The sequence below is a fragment of the Lepidochelys kempii genome, chromosome 1 (genome assembly GCF_965140285.1).
Source record: "Lepidochelys kempii isolate rLepKem1 chromosome 1, rLepKem1.hap1, whole genome shotgun sequence".
Classification (NCBI taxonomy): domain Eukaryota; kingdom Metazoa; phylum Chordata; order Testudines; family Cheloniidae; genus Lepidochelys; species Lepidochelys kempii.
The window spans coordinates 64,272,730-64,285,469 of record NC_136380.1 but is presented as its reverse complement, the minus strand read 5'-3'; the positions used below and the strand labels follow the sequence as shown (position 1 = coordinate 64,285,469).

General features: G+C 41.7%; 1 protein-coding gene across 9 annotated transcripts in view; it reads right to left on the bottom strand.

Moving 5' to 3' along the window:
• The window catches only part of ELF1 (E74 like ETS transcription factor 1), a 148,694-nt gene that overhangs the window by 43,485 nt on the left and 92,469 nt on the right, over positions 1-12,740 (bottom strand). For all 9 annotated transcript variants that reach the window (XM_073345903.2, XM_073345853.2, XM_073345923.2 and 6 more), the window contains one exon: positions 4,638-4,812. In XM_073345903.2, coding sequence (XP_073202004.1) covers positions 4,638-4,812 — 175 coding nt within the window. The remainder of the gene's footprint in view (positions 1-4,637; positions 4,813-12,740) is intronic.

The following is a 12,740-nucleotide window of genomic DNA, read 5'->3' as shown; positions in this document are numbered from 1 at the left end:
GAGCTACCTGTCCTGTTGCAAATAACCCTTTCGCTTAAAAGACCGACATTTGTTTTCTCTGTTGCTTTCTGAGCTATTCTTTTCTGGCATAATTCTATATAGAACCTCTGTGTTTTCAAAGTGAGGTATTGTTAGTGCTCCAGACTGACTTCGTAGATTTCTAAGCATATACTTATACCAGTAAGCCACACTGGCTTAAGCATTTCAAGGCTATTAGTGCATTCTCAGGTGGATAAAGGCATTCAGAAGTATATATATGCCAAAAGTCTAATCATTCACATCATGCCACAGACTATTGCTTTTATCTAAAAACTTCCAAACAAAGCCCAAGAACCCAGCCGTAAGAAGGAACAAAAACTTTACAAAAATAAAAAGCACGAAGAAAAATTTCAACGCTGCTTTGAGTGAAACCTTCCAACTAGAGCCCTATGCAGATACAAAAAGTGTATATATATCCAATATAAGAGCCGCACACATGGTCCACGGATAGCCTCATCTGCGGATGCAGATATGCATAGATACAAAGTGGATATCCACAGACTTGTGTGTGTGTGTGTGTGTGTGTGTGTGTGTGTGTGTGTGTGTGTGTAAACGTTACCTACCTGCCTGTTTGGTTTTCAAGATGTGTTGCTCATGTCCATTCCAAATAGTTTTTTGCGCACCGCATGCACAGTCGCAGAAAGGTTTTTCCCCTAGAGGTACCTGTTGGGTCAGCTCAGGCACCCCTGGAGTCGCACCTTCATGGGCCCTCCCACCTCTCCAGTTCCTTCTTGCCAGATTACTCTGACAGAGGGGAAGGCAGGTAGATCTTGGAATGGACATGAGCAACACATTTAGAAAAACAACAGTTACGAGAGGTAGGTAACCGTTTTTTTTTCGAGTGCTTGCTCTTGTTGATTCCAAGTAGGTGACTCCCAAGCCTTACCTAGGAGGTGGGGTTGGAATTCATGGACTCACTGATTGAAGCACCACTCTGCTGAATGCTGCATCATCCCTGGCATGCTGGGTAATGGCATAATGAGAAGTAAAAGTGTAGACTGAGGACCACATCGCCACTCCACAGATCTCCAGAATTGGGACCTAGGCCAGGAATGCTGCCAAGGAGGCCTGTGCTCTAATAGAATGTGCATCAGCGCAGGGGAAGGGATCTTTACTAAATCATGATATGCTCGGACACAGGACGTGATCCACGATGATATCCTTTGAGAGGACAGCTGAAGGCCCTTCATCCTGTCCGCTACCGTGACAAACAGCTGGTTCAATTTACAAAACGGCTTTGTTTGCTTGATATAAAAGGTCAATGCCCACCGAATGTACAGGGAGTGGAGCCTCTGCTCCCAGCAGTTAGCCTGAGGCTCAGAGAAAATGACTGGAAGAAAAATGTCTTGATTGGCATGAAATTGAGAGATGACTTTAGGGAGAAAGGCTGGATGCAGCCAAAGCTGCACTTTGTCTTTGTAAAAGATGGTATAAGGAAGGTCGGATGTGAAGGACTTGAGCTCAGACACCCTTCTAACTGAAGTTATTGTGACAAGGAAAGCCACCTTCCATGATAGATAGAGTAATGAGCATGTTGCTAAGGGCTTGAATGGAAGCCCCATCAGCCTCAAAAGCACCAGATTAAGGTCCCAAGCTGGGGTTGCTTGCTGAACTTGCGGGTAAAACCTGTCCAGTCCTTTTAAGAAAACAACCCACCATCGGATTAGCAAAGACTGAGCGGTCTGCCACTTTTGGGTGGAATGCTGAAATGGTGGCAGGGTTACAAGCTGCTTTAAATGTAGCAGTTAGTCCAAGATAAAGGGAATTGATGATTGCATTGGAGAGGTACAACTCTGCGAACACCAGATCAAGAATCTCTTCCACTTGACCAAGTAGGTCGACGTCATGGATGGTTTCCTACTGCCAAGGAGAACCTCCCTAACAGGATCTGAGCATGTGAGCTCTACCAGGTTTATGCAGCTTCCAAGCCATGAGGTGGAGAGACTCGAGATTGGGATGCTGGAGCCGGCTGTGGTGCTGGGTGATCAGGTCTGGAAATAAAGGCAGGGTGATGAGGGTGTCCATTGACAGCTCCAGAAGCATGGTGTACCAGTGCTGGCAGGGCCAGGCTGGTGTTATGAGTATCACTGAGGCTCCTTCCCTCTGGATCTTGAGAAGAATCTTCTGGACAAGTGGGATAGGTGGGAACACATAGAACAGGTGGTCCTTCCAGGGAAGGAGGAACGTGTGTGCACGTGAGCCCAGACTGTGATTCAGGAAGGAGCAGAACTGCAGGCACTTCCTGTTGCTCTTTGTGGCGAACAAGTCGATCTGGGGAACTCCCCACAGTTGGAAAATGTTGTTCACCGTGTCCGGTCGAATGGACCACTTGTGCTTGTGGAAGAATCTGTTGAGATGGTCTGCCAGCTCATTTTGAGATCTGGGAGTATTGAGTGAGCTATGCAGAAATCCCAGAGCTTTAGAGCTTCCTGACATAGGGGAGAGGAGCATGCTCCACCCTGTCTGTTTATATAAAACATTGCTGTTGTGCTGTATTGTCTGTCAGGATTGATATGCATCTCCCTTTCAAATGAGCTTGGAAGGTCTGGCACGCCAGATGAATTGCTCTCAGCTCCCTGACGTTGATGTGAAGCGATAGCTCCACTTGGGACCAGAGGCCCTGAGTTCTGAGCTCTCGCAGGTGCACTCCTCACCCCATCACCGACATGTTGGTAACCAGACACAGCGAGGGATACGGTTTGGAGATGAGGATCCCTGCACACACCACTCGCGGATTGAGCCACCACTAAAGAGACTTGAGCACCTGCAGCGAGAGTGTGACGTCCACACTGCGATAGAGCTCTCTGGCCCTGAACAGGCTCGTCCATCTGAGGCGACAGAGAGATCGCCATGAAAAGGACTCCTGGTTGAAGCCAGTGCGCTACACACTGATGCTGAAGTACCCAGTGCCAGGTCCATGAGGCCGACTTTGACTGCAGCCGCAGGGCCTGTGGTCCTTTTCCTTCTTAGTGTGGAGGCAGAATCCTCTGCAAATCTTGCATCTGTCTGTCTGGTGGGATTCCCCCAGGCACGTTAAGCAGGACCTGTGTGGGTCGCCCTTTGGCATCAGCTCTTGGCAGACCCTACATGGCTTAAAGTTCTGGAACTGAGGCATGCCCCGCACCAGGCAGGAGAAGGGAACGGAGAAGAGAACCCCGGCTAACAAGGGGATGAGGTTCAAACACTACACTACACTCTACTAAAAACCATTAACTAACCGTTGAAACTATTTTCAGGTAGGAACGACGAGTACACTAGGGGATCATTCGAAAACAAGAGAAAAGAGAACGCTCCAACGACCATCACTGGCAGTAAGATGGAACTGGAGTTGCGGCAGGTTGGTAGCACCCTATATGCGGGGAAAATCCAGGGGGCGCCTGAGCCGAGCCGACGGTACCGCTATGGGAAAAACCTTCCAGTGACTGTGCACACTGTGTGCACACACCTACTTGGAATTGACCTGAGCAAGCACTCAAAGAAGATGTGTTCTTAACTTGGGTTAAAATAGCAGTCAAGACACAGCAACTCAGCTCAACAGCTCAAATTCAAGCCTAAAGAGCAGCCTGAGCTAGAACTACAGCTACTAAACTGAGGTAGAAGTTGAGTTACCATGTCTTCATTGCCACTTTAACCAGGATTAGCTAATCTGTGTTACAAACAGAGATTTTTTTTTGCAGCGTAGATATACCTTAGGGGGTGGTATCTGTGTTGTCTTCTTTATACTGTACAGCATTAATAGCACTCAATAAAACAGTATTCTAGTTTAAGAAAATCTTTTCTACTTGCTCCATCTCATGTTTTCTTGATGCATTTTGGGGAACCAGAGTTAACAGTATTAAGTGGTTGGGGGTGAGGGGAGGGTGCGGGGGAGCTTTGCTGCTTATTTTTCCAACAGCATCATAACTTTGCCACACTGAGTACATCCCGTGCTCTCTGTTGTTGTTTTCCTGGTAAAATGTGTAGCATCCATCTGTAAAATGCAAACCATAAGACACACAACAATGTGTAACAAACAATGTGGGGTTACCCCTGTTGCTAGAACCTTAAACTTTTTAATTTCCTTACTCTAACATGGCTCACTGCAATTTTAAAATTGGGTATAAACAACTTTTTGCAATTCATATATTTCAAATAAAATAAAATCACTGTCATTTTTAGAATACTTTCACTGGAGTTTGAAACCACATTTCTGGGGCTTGTATTTGTACTATTGTTCATTTAACGCAGGACAAATAAACTTTAATCAACCTTTAATATCAGAAAGTAAAAGACACTGAATATACTGCTAAATTGCAAGTCAAAAGTGCTTTCTTCTCAGTAATGTGGCAAACAGAACTGATTAAAAAACATTTAAGCAGAAAGTCCAAAATTTTCCACAGAGAGCAGACACATTTTCCTTAAATTGATAACCCATTTTTTTGTCGAAATACAATTTAGACAGAACATTGTTTACTTTATAACAAAGAACATAGTATAGTCCTATACATTTCTTCCTTACTTGGTATGGGCAGAACTTTGGCTGATTTTGCTCTTTGTCATGAAAACGTTTGTCACCGTAAGCCTCTGCCACACTATACAGAAATATTTCTGTAACAAACCTGTAAGGGTGATGTCATCATCTTCTATTATTTGCTCTTCTGCAACATCCAGGGAACTCTCAGTAATCATGTCACTGGATTCATCAACGCAAGCTAAGCCAGAATAATTGTGTAGGAGGTCTGCACTAGGAATATGTTCCACAATGACAGCAGGGAAAATGGATGGATCACCAAGCTATGAAAAAGGAGTATTAAAAGAAAACTGTTTAGATTGTTTCAGAACTAAATGTTTGTCTATCTGGAATATTTCAATCTTAACACATCTATAAAGTGTTACTAGAACATTAGGTTGTCAGGAACAAATATCAATCAACCAGCAATCCTTTAACATGCTAACTCGCACAGCTGCAGAAGGTGGTCACATAGCAAAATAATCATTAGAATTTCTAAAAGGATTACTTTGTACTGAGCAAGCATATTTATTACAGACATAATTGAGAAACAATTAATGTATATCCCCATGAAAACATTTTTACAGAGTCGCATCCGATGAAGTGAGCTGTAGCTCACGAAAGCTTATGCTCAAATAAATTGGTTAGTCTCTAAGGTGCCACAAGTACTCCTTTACTTTTCAGAGTAAAACTGTACTTAAAAAAATGATCAGGGCAGAGGATTAGAAAACATTGTAGGGTATAACTGCACTGGCTGGAGGAGGAGAAGGGAGGGAGATGTTTTCCAATTAATTCCTATGGTTCTATTAATTTGAAGCTGCTCTGTCCCTCCCTCTCCACTGCAGTATCCACTCTGTCATCACCCCACCCTCTACATTTTTATCGTGTCAGAAATAAAAGAAATGAAGCAGCTGGAGAATCAGAAACATATCAAGCCAAGCAACAATAATTAGAAGACAAACATTCTTTCAAAAGGCTGTCCCCCAACAGGAAGAGGTTTTCAGAAAGTGAATGTTACAACAGAGAAAAGTTTTCTACAGCTAATCTTCTAAAAGGTCATCTGCAGGAAGAGATTCACTAGCTGATGGTAGCACAGTTTGTTACAATTACGCCAAGATTTTTTTCAGCAATCTCCATACTACAAAAAACATAGAACACTATTAATTTGACAAATTAAAAGAAAGGTTCTGTGAGTGGGTCCTTCTGTAAACAAAACAGTGTGGGTGGACTTAGGGCTAACATACACTTCAGAAGAGTAGAGTATGTAGATTTGTACCTAGTTCAAGCCATTTTTTTAACCATTCAAGAAAAAAATCTTATGATTGAGGTCATAATCTGATCACTGGACACAGTTCAAGTGCAAGAAAAATAAAATATATTCCAAGCCAATGGTTCAATACAGATGATGGCTATAAGGTCAAGTACCTCTCAGCAAAAATCCAGGAAGGGAATTATTGGTAGCACCAGGTGCCATTAAAAGTTTTGAAAGGCAGGAATTAGTATTTTAAGTCATTCAGTAGTTTTTAAAAACATGTTCCAACAACAATTGTTGTAAATGGGTAATAAGGCTCAAATTAAATAAAATGCCTAATATATTTCAGTGGGCTTCTACAGTGAGTTAAGAGTTCAGTATACACAAAAGCCCATTATGGAAGTTCAGCAAGTAAGTTCCTCAAAATACAGGAATCAAAATAAAATAACTTCTAAAAGACCAATAAAATAGTCAAAAAGGAGACCTAGGTAAGGCCCCTCTGGCAGTTCTGCAAAAATTAGGAAGTGAACAGGTTAGAGCTGAGGAGAGGCAAGTCTGAACAAGAGTGACTCCAAGAGAGAAAGGGCACAAAGTCATAGCATCAGAAAAGATGACTGCTGCTAAACAGTTCAGTAGAATAATGAGCTTCACTAAGACTTATTAATGAACCCCAAAGGTGTGCTCTCATGTGAGTCAATCAGAATCAGTCTGCATTATTAATATTATATCAAAATGGCTCACAAAACTATTATCCCATTTAAGAACCAAGTCAACTAATTTTCTTAATTGCACAAGACTATATAGAAACTAACCAGTAATCTACCCTGCAGGTTCTCAAACTTTGGCCCATAAACCACTGTTGGTCTTCAGAGATCTGGCTGGTCACATGGTTTTGGGTCTATTTGTTTCCACAACAGAGATGAGGGGAGTTGAAATGAAAAGCAAAAAAGACAAAGGGACAAAATAACATATGAAAAAGAGGTAAAGTCCAATTCTTTCTATGAGTTTGAAATTGCTTTATTTGCCCCAGGGTGTTATGTGATCATGAACCAGAGGGTAAATGATCTCCAAGAGACAATCACACTATTAAGATGTGGTCTAGGATATGAAAAAGTTTGAGATTCCCCAATATAACCAATACCAAGACAGAAACGTATTGTGAAAAAATGGTGAAAAAAAATGTTAAGAGTATTAAGGTTGAAAAGTCAAGCACTCAAAACATTTAAAATGCCAGAATAAGGTTGCCTGACACAAAGGCATCCCCCTCCCACATTTCAAGTCTGTGACCCAAAGCGTGAGGTATCAGAGCTTTTTAAAGCAAAGGCCATGAAAACTTTTTAACATGAGCAAACCAACTTATTTTTCCTTCACCTCGTTCTCGGAAATGGTTGAATCATTTGGCTGAAATTAAAAAATGAGTCCAAGGCAGACACCCAGCATGGAAAATTTGAGCCCAAAAACGTAATGTTTGGAAAAGTTATAAGTTAGCTTGGCAGAATTCAAAATTTTTTTTATATAGTTTTGATGGATAATATCAATGTTTATTTTTAAGCATTTTTCCATATATTTATCTATTTAAATTTTCCAAGTTGCGAGAAATTATGGCGGGGATCAAAAAATAGGGAGTCAGATAATTATTTAATGACAGCAGGCACTGAGATAAAAAAAGTTAAACTTTTATAGCCTTTAAAAACAAAAATTTCAATATCACATGTCAAAATATACAAAGTAAATATCCTTAAACCAAGCAGGTTCTCAAGCAGCATTTTTCTTACTTTGCCGATCTGTAAATTTCAATTATTAAAAATGGAAATATTTTTTCATCGATCTGTGTGTGTAAAGTGAAATCGACAGCTACCAACAAAAATCTAATCCTTCCAAGCCTAGCTATAAGCAGCTGAAAACAGAGCTTTGTAGTGAGAAGTGTGGCGCAACCTTAATAATAGACAGTGCTACCAGTCCCACCTATAATATATATAGTGCAATATGCCACATCCTCTCATATCATTTGCTAATTCTGAACATTTCAATGGTTAAACGTAAACTCCTCCTAAATTATCAGGATTTGAAGGTCATGCCATGTTTACAAAGGAAAAATATTTTCTCTCGATTTGAATGAAAGTCTTGGATTACAATTTTGAAAAGTAATGCATGAATCCCTAAATTATGAAGTGCCACCTACATTCAAGGGAAACTATGTTAGCTAGAATAGCTTCTAAACGTTCTTCCCAGAGTAGAGCTTATATGTTTTCAACATTGCTGAGTAGGCCTTATGAATGTTGCAACCCCCAAACCAAACAAGGGGGAAGCTCAAGATGCTGGAACGGGGATGGCAAGAGGGTGAGGAGGAAAAAAAGCCTTAAACAGTCAGTCTCCTCTTCCAGTCCTGTTAGAAACAGATTCTTTGCTAGTGAGGTGTTCATTCCCTTAGGGTTCTGCTGTTGCACTAGCTTGGTAGCTGAAAATGTTGCTTACTTTATTTGCCCATAAAGCCAGCCCTTCTCATTAGCACCTTTCTCTATAAAAATGGTTCTGGCTCAACATGCTCTCTCTCTAACGACCTAATTTTGTGCCACTACCTCAGCCTCCTCAGAAACAGGAACTAAGGCATCAGTTCTCAAACTTTTGTATTGGTGACCCGTTTCACACAGTAAGCCTGTGAGTTTAACCCCCCCTTATAAATTAAAAACACTTTAAAAATATTTAACACTATTATAAATGCTGGAGGAGAAGCGCGGTTAGGGGTGGAGGCTGACAGTTTGTGACCCCCCCATGTAATAACCTCGCAACCCCCTGAGAGTTCACCACCCCCAGTTTGAGAACCCCTGAACAAAGAAAGCAAGTGAACTATATTGTCATTCTTCAAGGGAGTAGGTTTTAAATAATTACTTCGCTTCAGAAGAATAAATCCAAAGAAACACTTTTTACTAAAAACAAGGAAGAGCGTTTACAATTTAGAAACAAGTTTAGTGTAAATGAAATTCTTGTCCAGAGCTTTCTAAGGTCCCATCTACACTGCACAGCAGAAGTAAAAGTGCTGTGGAACTAGATACAATAGGTCAGTAATCTGTTCATTTTTAAAACATCTTCAGTCTTGCACTACCAACACGACTGAATCATATTTTGACAGTGTTACTGAACTGTACTGCAGCCTTGAATTTTATCAATCTGTAGGATTGCTCAGGAACGTGGTTTAGCACAACCTACAATTGTGTTCTGACCATGCCTGGGGACTACTGTCCTGAATACACCCACCATGGTAGTTTAACTAAATATCCCCAACATCTCTGTCACCTATAGAAGTTGCTCCAATAGAAGATATTACCTCACCCACCTCTCTCAAATATCTTGGGATCAATATGGTTACAACTACAGTGCATATCCCATCACAGTAATTTATACAGTGCCAAAAGACACTATTAGGATAATTCTTAGTTTTGCCCTATGCTTAAATAACTATTTGAGGAGCTTAGTGACATACGATTCAGGGAGGAAAAGGTGAACATAATGAAAAAGTGACCTGGAGAATACAGAAAATTATTAGTAATAGCCATGCTGTCATATAGTAAGTGAAGCTGACTTAAATAAATTATAGTCCTAGAAGAGTAGGAGCAAAAATCAACAGTTTTAGTGGCATTTAAAAAAAAACACGATCACCACTTTTTGGGTTTGCATACTCATAAGATGCAAAGTAAAGGTTTTCTTTCCTGCAATATTAAGAATAGAAAGCCCACAGCAAATATTCTGTAATTACTCACAGAAAATATATGTACACTTGTAGGCTTTAAGTGAAAAATGAAACTTTGTAAAAAGAGTCTTTTGTTATTGCCAAAACTACTTTTTTACATTGACTGCACTTGCAAATTTCATCAATAAAATTTCGTCCACCCCACACCCAACGAAGCTTCTATTGAAATAAACTGATATGTAAGTGACAAGAGAAAGAGGCAATTTTATTTCAGATTTTACATACCTGTCTCAATAATATAACTGGAGGAAAAGTACTTGAATCCCAATAGAATAGAAAATTGAGACTACTAGTAGTTGTGTTATTTTAGTCACAATAGCAATCTTGTACAAATTATGAATGGCAGAAGAAGTCTGATAGAATTACTAAGTCAGAGATCCTCTCCTTCCTTGATGGAGACTGCCTGTGAAATCAGAAGAGTGAGCTTCTGACAAGGTGTCCACCACACCTCAGCACATGAGAGATAAAAAGGTCTCCTAGGAGACTTCCTAGGAGCTTTCTGAATATGGGAGTCCTCCTCATTCAGAAACTGACTTCAGTTCCATCAGCCCTGTCAAAGACAATCCATCCTTCTAAACTGACCCACAGCCAGATCATCAGGAATGTGGGAAGGGGACTGAGAATCTGTCTGAAAGATACTCTGCATGGAGATAGAGAGTAACATTTATTGCCCGATCCAGAGGCCCTCTGACTCTGGAGTTGAGAGGGGAGAGAGGAAGTGGCCATCCACAAAGCAAAGGAGACTACTGAAGGCAGACTGGAATTGGGCCAAAAGGTGGAGAAAATCAGTCCCCACAAACTTGACTGCACTGTTCTGTGAATCTGTGCCATGGCATCTCAAAACAATTGACAGGCCAACCCTCTGAGGTCTTCCCTTCCTCTTGGAGGAGTGTGAAGGGCCAAAAGTGGCAGTCAGGGCATAAAGACCCTGTCAGGGATAGCACCAGGTCTGATCCCCAATCACTGCTAGACCTATATACCCTTGGGAAAGTACTGTGGCTGCCAAAATGCAACTGTTTCAAGGATGGAACTTCCTAACCAATTGAAAGGCAGTGAAGGAATGGGGGGAGGGAGGAATTGAGAGAGAGACAGAGAGAGAGAGAGGATTCATAGAGTAAGACCAGAAGAGACCAACATGTCATCTAGCATGGTCTGTGCCATACAGAAAGACATCACCATGACCCAACAACCAAAATTAGACCAAAGTATCACAGCCCCTGGGAGACCTGACTATTATGTGCCACAGGCAGGAACTGTGCTAGGGAGCATATCTGCCAGAATTGGAGCCTCTAGGACGGGGGTGGGCAAACTACGGCCCAGAAGCCACATCCGGCCCTCCAGATGTTTTAATCCGGCCCTCAAGCTCTCGCCAGGGGAGCGGAGTTGGGGGCTTGCCCCGCTCTGTATGTGCCGTGGAAGTAGTAGCATGTCCCCCCTCCGGCTCCTACACATAGGGGTAGCCAGGGGGCTCCGCACAGCAACCCCACCCCAAGTGTCACCCTCACAGCTCACATTGGCTGGGAATGCTCACAATGGGAGCTGCAGGGGCAGCGCCTGTGGACGGGGCAGTGTGCAGAGCTGCCTGGCTGCACCTCTGTGTAGAATGAGGGACATGCCGCTGCTTCTGGGAGCTGCCTGAGGTAAGTGCCACCTGGAGCCTGCACCTCTGACCCCCTCCTGTGCCCCAGTCCCCTGCCCCAGCCCTGATCCCCCTCCTGCCCTCAAACCCCTCAGTCCCAGCCCAGAGCACCCTCCTGCACCCTCAACCCCTCATCCCCAGCCCCATAATCCCAGCTGGAGCCCTCACCCCCTCCCGCACCCCAACCCCAATTTTGTGAGCATTCAAGGCCCACCATACAATTTCCATACCCAGATGTGGCCCTTGGGCCAAAAAGTTTGCCCACGCCTGCTCTAGAAGGTGCAGCCTAGTTTCAGACTGATGGTACTCCATGCAAAAACAGAATCATCCCTATTTAAGCAGGATCTGTTCTGTGTAGCAACAGAGTCTGTAATCCTATTAGTAGAGTAAGCACAGAAGAAGTTTTTATGTTATTTGTGCATGGTAACACTTGCACACTCCAAAAAGGGCCACTGAGAAAGCAAAATATATATATCAGTATTTCTTAAACAGAAATGGACAAAGCTGGTAAGGGAAGAAATCATATTTCCTGTTCATGTGGAGTAATTCAAATCCCACCTCTAGCACCATCTGACACTGGCTGAGCTGGATTAAATTTGCAAATAGATGACTCATAAGTTGATTTTAAGAGCTGAAGTAAGACAATAACAAAAGAAAGAAAAGAAGAATGAGTTAGGACTTCCCAAAAGTACTGAAAACAGCCAGAATCTAGATACTGAAACTTTCTCTGAAACAGTCTCCCTCTTTAAATTCCAGAAAGAAAATGGTCTCTAAACTACATGTTAAGAGCTATTAAAACAGGAAAGTTCCTTATATTGTTTCAATCCTAAATTCTAATTTTCAAAAACACAGCAAAAATAATTTTAAAAAAATTAAATTGGGTGAAACCAATACTCAAAGCTCAGCTAGAAAAAAGATCTTTGTTAGACCAGTAAAAATATTTTCAGGGCTACAACTTTCTAGTTGTCAGTTCTGGACAAATAAACAGAAATATCAATTTTATCCATCACAGAAATCAAAACCCTTAACAACTCTGTATAAAATTAACTACCTCCCTGGTCTTACCACATGATCCCTCTGATTTATACATTCTAATACAGCATTTTTTTTTTTGGTAACAAAAATAATATGACACGCCCATATTCAATTTCTACTTTAACCACTCAGACATTTTTCCGAAGAAGAATGTCCCTTTTTATAAGATTCATTCTCATAAATCAGCCACCTCTAGATTTATCCTCATCTCTTGCAATTGAGCTAAGATCCCCCAGGTTTGGAAAGAACTTGCAGCAAGGTATTCTAACTGAGTGGTCCTTGGCGTTATAGAGTTCACTTTTTCCCATTAGTCTGTCACAGCCTTAATTGGGTTACTTTTAGGGCATGTGATAAGACTGTTTTCCTAGGCTTTTTCTAGAGTAGGATTTATTGGGCTTCCAAAATGAATGCCAGGGAGGCATTTGTTCTGAGGCTGAAGAACTCTTACGGGAGGTTTATACTGCCCTCTTGAAATATTTGATCGTGTTCTTTATATTTTATGCCTATTGCCATTTGTCTAAATAAAAACATATCTAAA